This window comes from Triplophysa dalaica, chromosome 8 (genome assembly GCF_015846415.1).
Source record: "Triplophysa dalaica isolate WHDGS20190420 chromosome 8, ASM1584641v1, whole genome shotgun sequence".
Lineage (NCBI taxonomy): Eukaryota > Metazoa > Chordata > Actinopteri > Cypriniformes > Nemacheilidae > Triplophysa > Triplophysa dalaica.
In genome coordinates, this window is record NC_079549.1 from 17,947,939 (window position 1) to 17,960,818 (window position 12,880).

The 12,880-nt window shown below is 39.2% G+C and overlaps 3 protein-coding genes across 3 annotated transcripts; all 3 read right to left on the reverse strand.

The window, feature by feature from the left end:
• Positions 1–537: 537 nt before the first annotated feature.
• Positions 538–1,967, reverse strand: LOC130427660 (zona pellucida sperm-binding protein 4-like). Its single transcript, XM_056755233.1, has 6 exons — positions 1,788–1,967; positions 1,497–1,684; positions 1,334–1,431; positions 1,110–1,267; positions 828–1,020; positions 538–753 (listed from the first exon to the last, which is right to left on the reverse strand). The coding sequence occupies exons 1-6, from the start codon at positions 1,951–1,953 to the stop codon at positions 540–542; spliced, it is 1,017 nt and encodes a 338-aa protein (XP_056611211.1). The 5' UTR covers positions 1,954–1,967; the 3' UTR covers positions 538–539.
• A 3,210-nt stretch (positions 1,968–5,177) lies between these two features.
• On the reverse strand, positions 5,178–6,807 carry LOC130427106 (zona pellucida sperm-binding protein 4-like). Its single transcript, XM_056754154.1, has 8 exons — positions 6,637–6,807; positions 6,369–6,556; positions 6,206–6,303; positions 5,982–6,139; positions 5,701–5,893; positions 5,477–5,624; positions 5,325–5,403; positions 5,178–5,251 (listed from the first exon to the last, which is right to left on the reverse strand). The coding sequence occupies exons 1-8, from the start codon at positions 6,800–6,802 to the stop codon at positions 5,178–5,180; spliced, it is 1,104 nt and encodes a 367-aa protein (XP_056610132.1). The 5' UTR covers positions 6,803–6,807.
• Positions 6,808–10,186: 3,379 nt separating this feature from the next.
• LOC130427805 (zona pellucida sperm-binding protein 4-like) lies at positions 10,187–11,872 on the reverse strand. Its single transcript, XM_056755484.1, has 8 exons — positions 11,634–11,872; positions 11,366–11,553; positions 11,205–11,302; positions 10,982–11,139; positions 10,710–10,902; positions 10,486–10,633; positions 10,334–10,412; positions 10,187–10,260 (listed from the first exon to the last, which is right to left on the reverse strand). Exons 1-8 carry the CDS (start codon positions 11,797–11,799, stop codon positions 10,187–10,189), a joined length of 1,104 nt encoding a protein of 367 aa, XP_056611462.1. The 5' UTR covers positions 11,800–11,872.
• Between the last annotated feature and the right edge of the window lie 1,008 nt (positions 11,873–12,880).

A 12,880-nucleotide genomic window follows, 5' to 3' on the forward strand; every position in this document is an offset into this window, starting at 1 on the left:
TTCAAATTTAGCTTCCCAAATCCTACCCGTTTTCCTTCAGATATTTAATCCAGTTATACTATCGGTATGGCCAAAGAGCGATACCTTTGCAAAGTCCGTTTATTCTAGGTAGATTGAAACGGGACCAAACAAAAAAAGCACTTGAGGACCACTTCAAGGTTCAACGATGGGTTAGAGAAAAGCAGTTTTTGGTCTAACAGCATTTTGCCATTCCCCCAAGTTACCATGAGCATTACACCTTGAGTTCAGACAATAAAATTATGTAAAGATGAACGCACAAGAAAATTTGTAACAGTTTATTATGGAAGTAAGAGGGTAAGTCAGTTGCGGAGAATAATTTCCCCACTGGAGACAATTGCGCTAGCAGAATCCTTTTCCATCCCAGCATCTCTCCCTGATGAAAGAAACCGAAATCAGAATACATCTTATGTGAGGATCTGCTGTAAAAACAATGACTCACTACTCTTTCTGTTGCAACTCTGAACACAAGAATCTGCTGCTGTCGGGGTGCAAACCGATGTACTGCAGTGAACGAAAATCTAGGAGCAGAAATAAGCTGATGAGCTGAGAAACACAAATGAGCTGAGCAGAAAGAACATAATTACCCTCTCCTTAAGTGGTGCCAGAGATGCAGGATCCACAAACGTGAACATCTTGACTACGAACCGCTTGTAATGGGTTGGAAACTGAAGCCCTGAAGACACATCCACATTAACCAAGTTGGTCAGGTAACGGTCATCCTGGTAAGGACAGCTGTACAGAAAGAAATGCGGTTGAATACATTGTACCCAGAAGTTATTGGGTGATAAGACAAAGCAAGTAGTTACCCATTCACGAGAAGATCCCACTGTGGCAGACTCGTAGGTTCAGGGCTAGAGGTTGCCCAGCAGCGTCCCAGATTTAGAACAATGTTGGGGTCAGTCCGCTCCATAATGCGCACTTCCACATACACTGGCTCTCTCAGGACTTTAGTCACAGGGTATTCCTCCTCACTGTAGTATGAGGAATACACCTGATCCTCTGCAAAAGGTGAACAAGATATTCAGGTCCAGCCTAGTATAAGAGACTTGATTTTCAGATGTTTGATTTGAGATGTTGGAATGCTTTACCTTCAACACATCCCTTAACAAAACATTGTCCGTTTGCCAGTCTAAGCTCCACTCTCAGGGGACCAGGTGCAGCCACAGGAGGAGGTGGAGGAACAGTGTTGACTTCTAAAACCAATGCTTCAATACTGGTGCCAAAATAGCGACACTGGAAGAGAAGCCTGATAGGATATAAAAAATTAAAGCCTTGAACCAGAAGCTGTAAAATTAGAAAACTCCAGACTCACGCATAACTGCTGTCTCTTGTGATCGACCCAAGTGGTCCAACACCAACTTCATAGGAAGAAGTCATCTTGTTCTCATAGACAAGATAGTCACCATCCATCTGTAGGAATGGATAGCGTTAGGGTTGAACAAAGAAAAGCAAAATACTCAGAATGTCAAACCAACCATCATTGTGGTGCCACAAGCAGTAACAGGAAACTGGTAAATGGCAAAAGAGACGGTGGTACCAACAGGCCCACAAGGTGGTTCACGTCCTCCCAAGAGACTGACGGAATCCAGGCTCAGTCTTGGGAGAGTAGAGTCTCTTGCTGCCACAATTACAAATTGCCCATCTCTTGTGCACTGAACTGTCACTAGCAAGTAAAAGAAAAAAAAAAAAAAAAAAAAAAAAAAAAAAAAGTGTCGCTTATGCCTTAGCATAATTCACAGTGGAAAACATACCGCAAAGACACTTACCCGTCTTGCCATAGTAGCACTGTTGTCCATCAAAACAGCAGTTAACAGCCTCACAGTTTGCAAGATTAATACCAGGTTCACCACACTGCACCTTTTCATATTCTTCAACCTCACACTTCTGAAAAGGCTCTGCCTGAGGTGCAGGCTGCTTCCCCTCAAAATTCATTGGAGATTGTTGCATAGGCCATTGAAAAGCTTGTTGATTTTGTGCCAAAGAGTATGCAGCACACCATCTAGCAGTGGTACAAAGCACCAAAACAACCAAGAAACTCCTAAGCACTGCCATGGTTCCAGAGCAAAATACAACTACTGAACAGTCCCAAGCTGCTATTTTTAAAGGCTGATAAAAATTAATCTTTGCAGGTTCTCTCCGCCTCCATGGTAGCCACTTATTTGCACCCAGCCCTGATCCATCAAGTCTATGCAGCTGTTCAGCTGTTCTTATCAGACCTGACCACACGCACTTTCACTTACCTTAAATGAAATGCGCTCTCAAATTGTTTTGCTAATTTAGTCATTTATTGGATCTTGATGTGTATCTAGGAATTTTTTATTTGTTGGTTGAAAAGTGTGGCATGTTGATAAATAGTGTGTAATTTTTTTATTAGCGTTCACTATGCTTCTATATATATATATATATATATATATATATATTGGCTACTATTTTTAATAGTGTGTGTGAAGTCTGATACAGTGTCTAATAGTAGAAAACACTGGGATGCAACATTGCTGTGTGGTTTGGTTTATGTGCAATTTGACAAATTTACAGCCTGTCCTCCAAGTGAAATCTTCTCAAAAGGTAATTTGTGCACGTAGCTTATTATGACAACATTTTATTTTTGCATTTGTAAACTTATTAATGGTAAGATTTAGTCCAAATCAAGTTCAGAGTCCAGAAAGATAAGTCCAAGTCAAGTCCTGAGTCAAGACAATCAAGTCCAAGTCGAGTCCAAATCTTTCTCAAGTGTAAACTTCAAGTCTTTAACAAGTCATAAGTTCTCTTTCCCCAAATCAGTTTCATTGTGTTAAATAGTATGGTAGATTTATATACATTTTTGTCACAAAGGTTTCACAATGTTTTATATGAGATAAATAAGGGCACTGTGGGTGAAATTTAATTTTCACAGCTGACTGAAGATAAGTTTATAGATAATAGCTGTATGAGATATTCTTCTAACTATTCTAATTTTGGGTCTGACCTCTATAACTGTAATATACTGTATACTGGATTAAGTTTCCCTTTTTATCACAAACACAATGTGATTTTCACTAAACGATACAATGTTTTATGTTGCAACCCAGAAAGCCTTACCCAGTTTTGCAGCCTATGTAGGAGTGGGGTGTGATCTACCGTGTCAAAGGCAGCACTGAGATCTAGTAATACCAGAACTGATATTTTGCCTTTATCAGAAAATTTAATCGAATATCATTTATTATCTTTATGAGCACTGTCTCTGTGCTGTGATGCTGACGGAAATCAGACTGATAATTGTCCAGGTAGCTATTTGAGTTTAAGTATTTAGTCAGCTGAATGAAGACAAACTTTTCATTGATCTTGCCTATAAAAGGAATATTTGATATCGGTCTGTAGTTAGACAGGCAAGGTTTTGCCTAGATTGCTCTTTTTAGTAAATGTTTGACAACTTCAGTTTTTAGGGACTCTGGGAAAGTTCCTAAGAGCAGTGAGGTATTAACTATTTTTAGGAGATCTGCTTCCACACAGTTAAACACTCTTTTGAAAAAGGATGTTGGAAGTGTACAAAGGATGCAAGTTGACACTTCAAGATGCTGTACCGTTTCCTCCAAGATTTTGTGCTCAATTGTGTGAAATTCAGACAGAGTAACTAATTTCTGATGTTTTTGTACTGAAGTCAGACTGACCTCACTGCCGCATGGAGCTTTGCTTATTTCCATTCTGATATTATTGATCTTCTCAAGGAAAAAAGTTGCAAACTCATTGCATTTGTCATCAGACAGCATTTCCCTGGGAACTTGAATTAGGGGATTTATTAGTCTCTCTACAGTTTCAAAAAGAGTGCGAGTGTTATTTATGTTGCAGTTTATAATGTTAGAGAAAAAGTTCTGTCTAGCTTTGCTTAAGTCAACATTGAAGGCATGCAGACTGTCTTTGTAGATGTTATAGTGAACTACAAGTTTTGCTTTTCGCCACATACGCTTAGCTTTTCTGCATGCTCTTTACATGCTTTGTACTGCAGGGGTGTTTCTCCAGGGTGCTTTACGCCTGCCAGTTATCGCCTTGACCTTTACTGGAGCAATGGCATCAATAGCATTTTTTGCATTAAGCTATCGAGGAGAACATCCATAGTATGCATATATATTTGGTGACAAAAACATAGATTCATTAATGAGAACACCAGTGAGCTGTTTATAAATGCTCTTTTTTTACAGAGACAAGTCTATCTTCAGGGGGAAGGACTCCCTGCCCTCCAAAAGAAAAACAAAGGTAAATCAATCTATAACAAAATGAATACAAAACATCTTTAATGTCGTTTGGGCTCAACCTGATTATTGTTTGTATAACGTTACACAAAATTGTTACAGTAACATTACATTTTACAATCATAGTTTGTTAGCCTTTCAGTTAGCTAGTTACTGGCAAAACTAAAGCTTGTATTCGAGAAATGTTTCGACTGTCAACAAAATGTAGCCTAATGCTGTGCGATTCGGATTGCACAGAATGAGCAAGCAATCATAAATTGTAAGCGTTAGAGCAACCGCTTGCTGGTTTGAGATAGCAATGGTCTTAGATTGTGTAGGCCTACATGGAATGGATTTAGGCAGGCTAGCGAACAAGTTGAAATCACAAAAATAAATTCTATAAGCCTCTACACCACATTTTTCAAAACAGCTTTTGATTTTGCCACCTCCCGCTGTGTCTGGCATTCCTCCATTCATGAAACAAGACCATCGGATGCTTACGAAGGGCTACCACACATGTGCAATGTGTATTTTCTGATAGTTATATTTCAACAGGTGTGCATCTATTTTGCATTTTGAGATAGACCATCATTTGACACCAGGTTATTAGGGCTGTGCTGCAATTCAAGTCCGGCAGATTTAGAACATGCAAGCTCACCCATTTCTCCCAAATTAAATGAATGGGACTGGCGCTTAAGGGACACCAGTGAGCTTTATTCCGTTTAAATAGAAAACAGCTTCAATTTAAGGTTGATCGGTTTATAATTGCTGCCTACAAAGTTAAAATGGGTTGAAAAAAAAAGCAATTTTGCTCTAACAGCATTTAACAATTCCTCAATTCCCATGAGCTTTACACCTAGATTTCTGACAATACATGATAATGTACAGTTGAATGCAAAAGGAAACAGCTCAAATATTTGCAACCGTTTATTAGGAATGTAAAAGGGTAAATCAGTTGCGGAGAATAATTTCTCCACTGGAGACAACTGCACTAGCAGAATCCTTTTCCATCCCAGCATCTCTCCCTGATGAAAGAAACCGAAATCAGAATACATCTCTGGTATCACTAGAGGATCAACTGTTAAAACAATGACTCACTACTCTTTCTGTTGCAACTCTGAACACAGGAATCTGCTGCTGTTGGGGTGCAAACTGATGTACTGCAGTGAACGAAGATCTAGAAGAGAAAACAGATTTTAGACCAGATACAAGCACAACACAAATGAACTGAGCAGAAACAAAATCATTACCCTCTCCTTTAGTGGTGCCAGAGATGCTGGATCCACAAAAGTGAACATCTTGACAACAAACCGTTTGTAATGGGTTGGAAACTGAAGTCCTGAATACGAATCCACATTAACCAAGTTGGTCAGATAACGGTCCTCCTGGTAAGGACAACTGCACACAAAGAAATGCAGTTGAATACATTGTACCCAGCAATTATTGGGTGATCAGACAAATAAAGTTCAGTTACCCATTAACGAGAAGATCCCACTGTGGCAGGCTCGTAGGTTCAGGGCTAGAGGTTGCCCAGCAGCGTCCCAGATTTAAAACAATGTTGGGGTCAGTCCTCTCCATAATGCGTACTTCAACATACACTGGCTCTCTCAGGACTTTAGTCACAGGGTATTCCTCCTCACTGTAGTATGAGGAATACACCTGATCCTCTACAAAAGGTGAACAAAACATTCAGGTCCAGCATAGTACAAAGAGACTGGATTTTGAGGTTTGATTTGAGACGTTGGAATGCTTTACCTTCAACACATCCCTTAACAAAACATTGTCCATTAGCCAGCCTAAGCTCCACTCTCAGGGGACCAGGTGCAGCCACAGGAGGTGGTGGAGGAACAGTGTTGACTTCAATAACCAATGCTTCAACACTGGTACCAAAATAGCGACACTGGAAGAGAAGTCTAACAGGATAGGAAAAATTAAAGCATTGACCCAGAAGCTGTAAAATTGGAAAACTGCATACTTACACATAACTGCTGTCTCTTGTGATCGACCCAAGTGGTCCAACACCAACTTCGTAGGAAGAAGTCATCTTGTTCTCATAGACAAGATAGTCACCATCCATCTGTAGGAATGGATAGCGTTAGGGTTGAACAGAGAAGAGGAAGCTACTAAGAATGTCAAACTAACCATCATTGTGGTGCCACAAGCAGTAACAGGAAACTGGTAAATGGCAAAAGAGACGGTGGTACCAACAGGCCCACAAGGTGGTTCATGGCCTCCCAAGAGACTGATGGAATCCAGGCTCAGTCTTGGGAGAGTAGAGTCTCTTGCTGCCACAATTACAAATTGCCCATCTCTTGTGCACTGAACTGTCACTAGCAAGTAAAAGAAACGTCAAGTATCCATTATGCCTTAGCATACTTCACAGTGGAAAACAAACCGCAAAGACACTTACCCGTCTTGCCATAGTAGCACTGTTGTCCATCAAAACAGCAGTTAATAGCCTCACAATTTGCAAGATTAATACCAGGCTCACCACACTGCACCTTCTCATATTCTTCAACCTCACACTTCTGAAATGGCTCTGCCTGAGGCAATTGCTGCTTCCCCTCAAAATTCATTGGAGATTGTTGCATAGGCAATTGAAAAGCTTGTTGACTTTGTGCCAAAGAGTATGCAGCACACCATCTAGCATTGTTACAAAGCACCAAAACCCACAAGAAACTCCTAAGCACTGCCATGGTTCCAGAGCAAAATACAACTACTAACCAGTCCCAAGCTGCTATTTTTATAGGCTGATAAAAATTAATCTTTGCAGGTTCTCTCCGCCTCCATGGTTGCCACTAATTTGCACCCAGCCCTGATCCATCAAGTCTATGGGGCTATTCTTATCAGACCTGACATCGCGCACTTTCACTTACCTTAAATGAAATGCGCTCTCAAATTGTTTTGCTAATTTAGTAATTTATTAGATATTGATGTGTAGGTAGGAAATTTGTATTTGATGGTTTAAACTTTAAAGTGTTGCATGTTGATAAATAGTTTGTAATATTTATTAGCTCTAACTATTCTTATATATATTGCCTACAATTTTTAATAGTGTGTGTGGAGTCTGATACAGTGTCTAACAGTAGCAAACACTGAGATGCAACATTACTTTGTGGTTTGGTTTATGTGAATTTTGGCACATTTATAGCGTGTCCACCAAGTAAAAAACACTCAAATGGCCATTTGTGCACGTAGCTTATTACAACAACAGTCACATTTTAAATGTAGGCCAACGAATGGTATGTCCAAATCATCAGTATTCACAAAACAGTAGGCGAGAAAAACCCGGGTTGTGGACTATTTCTCGCGAAATTTGGATGTGCGTATACTAATGTGGCATCTGAATATACCTACTTACCTACTATATAGTAGGAGAAAACAGTACTTGAACAGAGTAGAACGTCCGAATCATCAGTATTCATAAAAGAGTAGGTGAGAAATTCCAAGATGGTTTACTGGTTACCCCAGATTCTGAAGCACTCAACGACGGATACTTATACGGAAATATTATATCCCATGAGCCCACGCTACAGAATACCACGCACAGCCCACAAAACAGTCTCAGCCGACTTTCATGCACAATTAAACATGTTCTTAATTATTGCTAAGCTAATATAGCATTGACCTTGCTTTCTTCTTAAATTGACTGTGCTTTATATTTAGCATAGTTTTTAATCATAAAATTTAAATACAAAGCATTCTTGATCTTTTTTTTAGCTGTTTATTTACGTTTGTGTTTTATATGTATATTTGCCCTTCACAATATTATATATTGCTTTAATGTTTATTTTAACTCGCAGATATAACAAAACCAGAAAATAAGAGGGGGATTATTCTCTCTTTTGCCATGCACTCAAAAGTACCTACTATTCCAACACAAAAACAGTAGATGGTATTAGGGCTAGTGTAAGTTGGCGAATTGGACCGCAAGGGAGTACGTACCCATTTAGCACTCGTTAAGTAAGTATTTACTGAAATTGAGTACCTACTCATTGTGTATGCCATTTCAGATGCAGCCTTTGTCTGTGAAAACCATGCAAGTTTAAGTCTCATTATGTAGTTCTGAGATAATGAATATCAAAGTTTGATTTTACCCATTAATATGTCTGATTTCAATCTTTGACATAGCCTGACTAAGTCAGTATGGAAGATTTCAAGGTTACATGCCCACAGAATGGCCTTTACGTTACTAGGATGCTTATATGTAAAAAACAGTAAATCACAAATCAAAATGACTAGCTGGGTCTATACGGACACGATGACAAATAGTCAAAGTTCTACAACTTTTGAAATGCTGTGTTTCAATTGGTCATGCATTGTGTTAGGAGTAAAGATGAAACGGTGTGAACGTTTCACATCACGATTATAGTAAATACATGTATCACGGTTATCAGTATAATCACGGTTTTGTTACGACGTGCTAGAAATACCCAAAAAGTTCAGATCCAAAGTTTTCCATGGGTGTGACTTGTACATAGCACTTTTTGTTGTCGTAAACATCAAATAAATTACATGAATCATAAATCTGGCACAATGGCATTATTAGGTAAGTTTCACTTGTTCAGGTTGAACACAACCTTAAGTAAATCAGACATTCATTTAAATGCAACACAAATCAGAAAATCATCTGTCTGAATGTTTTGCGAGTAACCGGGTGTACTTTATGACCCAGGAGACACCAGCAGTCATAAGAGTGATTGCCAAAGAAACACACAGAGTTGGATGGAGCTTTAAATCATCAGTCTGTCTAAAGAAATGTGAAGTTAACGGGTTTCAGTATATATTTTTCCCAATATGCACATTTTGGACAAAGCCCTGTGATCACAAATAAATGGGAGCAGACGGGGATATTTATGTTTAGTCTCATATCAATAACATTATTTTGCAGTCATGACAAGAACAAAACCCACGTTTTAAAATGAACCCGTTAAACTGTATCTAAATTTTGCAAACACTGGACAGTTTTTACAGTTGGAATCATTGAGTTGGTATGGTTTAATAAAATATGACAGAACCATAGTTGAGAATTTTATCCTGGTTTATCAAAACCCGTCATCGTTACATCCCCAGTTAGGGGTACATAGGTCATGGTTATGTAAAATCTTTGTATATAGCTTTGTTATTGTCTGCATGCTTAGCCTCTTCCTTCCGTGGAAGAAATGGAAGATTACCACAACAGATGCCCATGGTGAGTGAAAATTAACACTTGAATAAAGACTTGTGAAAGGATTTCTTAGGTTGCTATTAAAGCTACAAAAGTACTTTAAAGCCAACATTGTTTAACGGTTCACAGCATTTTCAAAGAGACGGGAGCAATTTCTCATGACTTTTGCAATTTTATATCTTGGAACATATGAACCAGTCCCTAAATGCAGGGTCCAAGAACTATTTGCTTATAAGCATTCTCCGGTGTTCAGAACAGATATACAAGATTCAGAACAGTTATTGGATCTTAAGAGCCATCTTGATATGGTTGCAGGATGCCTAGCTCAATCAGTTACTACTTGGGGAGCTAGATTGAAACTAGACCAAACACAAAAGCAGAAAGAAAGGGTTTAAAAATGAACGCAATTTTTGCTCTAACAGCATTTAACAATTCCCCAACTTGCCATGAGCATTACGACTAGATTTCAGACAATACAAGATAATGTACAGTTGAATACATAAGGGTTTTATGGCTTTTAATGATTCTGACCATTTGGCGAATGCCAAAGTCTCTAGATTGAAACAGGACCAAACTCAAAATAAAGCACTTTAGAATCACTTCAAGGGTCTAAAGCTCAAAGGGTTGGAAAATAAAAGAAATGTGCTCAAACAGCATTTAGAGAATCCCCAACTTCCCATGAGCATAACATTTAGATTTCAGACCATACAAGATAAGGTTAAGTTGAGTGCATAAAAGAAAACCACTGATCAGATATACTTGCAACAGTTTATTAGGAATGTAAAAGGGTAAATCAGTAGCGGAGAATAATTTCTCCACTGGAGACAACTGCACTAGCAGAATCCTTTTCCATCCCAGCATCTCTCCCTGATGAAAGAAGACGAAGTCAGAATACATCTCTGGTATCATTAGAGGATCAACTGTTAAAACAATGACTCACTACTCTTTCTGTTGCAACTCTGAACACATGAATCTGCGGCTGTTGGGGTGCAAACTGATGTACTGCAGTGAACAAAGATCTAGAAGAGAAAGCAGATTTTAGACCTGATTCAAGCACAACACAAATGAACAGAGAAGATACAAAACCATTACCCTCTCCTTTAGTGGTGCCAGAGATGCCGGATCCACAAACGTGAACATCTTGACTACGAACCGTTTGTAATGGGTTGGAAACTGAAGCCCTGAAGATGCATCCAAATTAACCAAGTTGGTCAGGTAACGGTCATCCTGGTAAGGACAGCTGAACAGAAAGAAATGCGGTCGAATACATTGTACCCCGCAGATATTGTGTAATAAGGCAAAGCAAGTTTAGTTACCCATTCACAAGAAGATCCCACTGTGGCAGGCTCGTAGGTTCAGGGCTAGAGGTCGCCCAGCAGCGTTCCAGATTTAGAACAATGTTGGGGTCAGTCCGCTCCATAATGCGCACTTCCACATACACTGGCTCTCTCAGGACTTTAGTCACAGGGTATTCCTCCTCACTGTAGTATGAGGAATACACCTGATACTCTACAAAAAGGTGGACAAAACATTCAGGTGCAGCATAGTATAAAGAGACTGGATTTTGAGGTTTGATTTGACGCTTTACCTTCAACACACCCCTTAACAAAACATTGTCCATTAGCCAGTCTAAGCTCCACTCTCAGGGGACCAGGTGCAGCCACAGGAGGTGGTGGAGGAACAGTGTTGACTTCAATTACCAATGCTTCAATACTGGTGCCAAAATAGCGACACTGGAAGAGAAGTCTAACATGATATGCAAAATTAAAGCATTGAACCAGAAGCTGTAAATTAGAAAACTCCATACTCACGCATAGCTGCTGTCTCTTGTGATGGACCCAAGTGGTCCAACACCAACTTCGTAGGAAGAAGTCATCTTGTTCTCATAGACAAGATAGTCACCATCCATCTGTAGGAATGGATAGCGTTAGGGTTTAACAGAGAAGAGAGATAGATAGAATGTCAAACCAACCATCATTTTGGTGCCACAAGCAGTAACAGGAAACTGGTAAATGGCAAAAGAGACTGTGGTACCAACAGCCCCACAAGGTGGTTCACGTCCTCCCAAGAGACTGATGGAATCCAGGCTCAGTCTTGGGAGAGTAGAGTCTCTTGCTGCCACAATTACAAATTGCCCATCTCTTGTGCACTGAACAGTCACTAGCAAGTAAGACAAGAAACATCAAGTATCCCTATGCCTTTGCATAAATCAGTGGAAAACAAACTATAAAGACACTTACCCGTTTTGCCATAGTAGCACTGTTGTCCATCAAAACAGCAGTTAATAGCCTCACAATTTTCAAGATTAATACCAGGTTCACCACACTGCACCTTTTCATATTCTTCAACCTCACACTTCTGAAAAGGCTCTGCCTGAGGTGCAGGCTGCTTCCCCTCAAAATTCATTGGAGATTGTTGCAGAGGCCATTGAAAAGCTTGCTGACTTTGTGCCAAAGAGTATGCAGCACACCATCTAGCAGTGTTACAAAGAAGCACCAGTCCCAAAAACCTCCTAATTGCTGCCATGGTTGCAGAACTGAACACAAGTACTGAACAGTCCCAAGCTGCTATTTTTATAGGCTGATAATAATTAATCTTGCAGGTTCTCTCCGCCTCCATAGTTGCCACTAATTTGCACCCAGCCCTGATTCATCAAGACTCTACAGCTTTTCAGCTGTTCTTATCAGACCTGACATCACGCATGCAGTTTCACTTACCTTGAATGAAATGGCTCTCTAATTGCCTGCTAAGTTAGTCATTTAGTGGGTCTTGATGTGTAGCTAGGAAATTTGTATTTGTTGGTTGAAAAGTGTGGCTTGTTGATAAATAGTGTGTGAAGTGTAGTGTGTTACTAGCTTTTGTATGCTTGGTATAGGTTCTATAGTGCCTAGCATCTTTAATAGTGTGTTTAGAGTCTGATACATTACAGACATTAGGATCATTTTGGTAAATATCAAGCATGTAAACATGTGACTAATGTACACATTATGCATGCTAAATACTTCATAAATGTGACACTGTCTTTAAAAAACAAAGTTTGATTTTATCTGTTAACTTCACTATGATTTCAATCTTTTACATAGCCTTACTCAGTCAATATTAAATTAATATAGACAGAATGTTCTTGTTTGTTTGTTTATTTTATTTCTAAAGCACATTTCAAAACAACCACAGGTTGACAAAAGTCCTGTACATTGCAAATAAAACAGAAACTAAATAGATAGAAGCTTATTCTTACAATAGAATAATAATTTAAGAAGTATTTCTAAAAAGTTAAGAATTATAGCACACATAAGTAAATTAGCGGTAAATCGTCAGAATATTAGCAGGTCGCAAATTGATCCAATAAATCTGACTTCCACAGGGATTTAAAAATAAACAAAGAAGATGCTGAACTGATCTCAATCGGGAGGTTATTCCATAAAGTTCGGCCGGCAATAGCAGACGCCAAGTCACCCCGGCATTTGAGTCTATACCTAAGAGGACA

What these genes read in the sequence shown, in the direction of transcription:
- LOC130427660 (XM_056755233.1), bottom strand. Translation starts at nt 1,953, where the DNA reads ATGAATTTTGAGGGGAAGCAGCCTGCACCTCAGGCAGAGCCTTTTCAG. An exon ending in CTTGTGGCACCACAATGATG is followed by an intron (nt 1,432 to 1,496) that starts GTTGGTTTGACA and finishes CCATTCCTACAG; the next exon opens with ATGGATGGTGACTATCTTGT. An exon ending in TGGGATCTTCTCGTGAATGG is followed by an intron (nt 754 to 827) that starts GTAACTACTTGC and finishes CTTTCTGTACAG; the next exon opens with CTGTCCTTACCAGGATGACC.
- LOC130427805 (XM_056755484.1), bottom strand. Translation starts at nt 11,799, where the DNA reads ATGAATTTTGAGGGGAAGCAGCCTGCACCTCAGGCAGAGCCTTTTCAG. An exon ending in TGGCACCACTAAAGGAGAGG is followed by an intron (nt 10,413 to 10,485) that starts GTAATGGTTTTG and finishes TTTCTCTTCTAG; the next exon opens with ATCTTTGTTCACTGCAGTAC. An exon ending in GAGTTGCAACAGAAAGAGTA is followed by an intron (nt 10,261 to 10,333) that starts GTGAGTCATTGT and finishes TTCTTTCATCAG; the next exon opens with GGAGAGATGCTGGGATGGAA.
- LOC130427106 (XM_056754154.1), bottom strand. Translation starts at nt 6,802, where the DNA reads ATGAATTTTGAGGGGAAGCAGCAATTGCCTCAGGCAGAGCCATTTCAG. An exon ending in ACAAGAGACAGCAGTTATGT is followed by an intron (nt 6,140 to 6,205) that starts GTAAGTATGCAG and finishes CTATCCTGTTAG; the next exon opens with ACTTCTCTTCCAGTGTCGCT. An exon ending in TGTTAAGGGATGTGTTGAAG is followed by an intron (nt 5,894 to 5,981) that starts GTAAAGCATTCC and finishes CACCTTTTGTAG; the next exon opens with AGGATCAGGTGTATTCCTCA.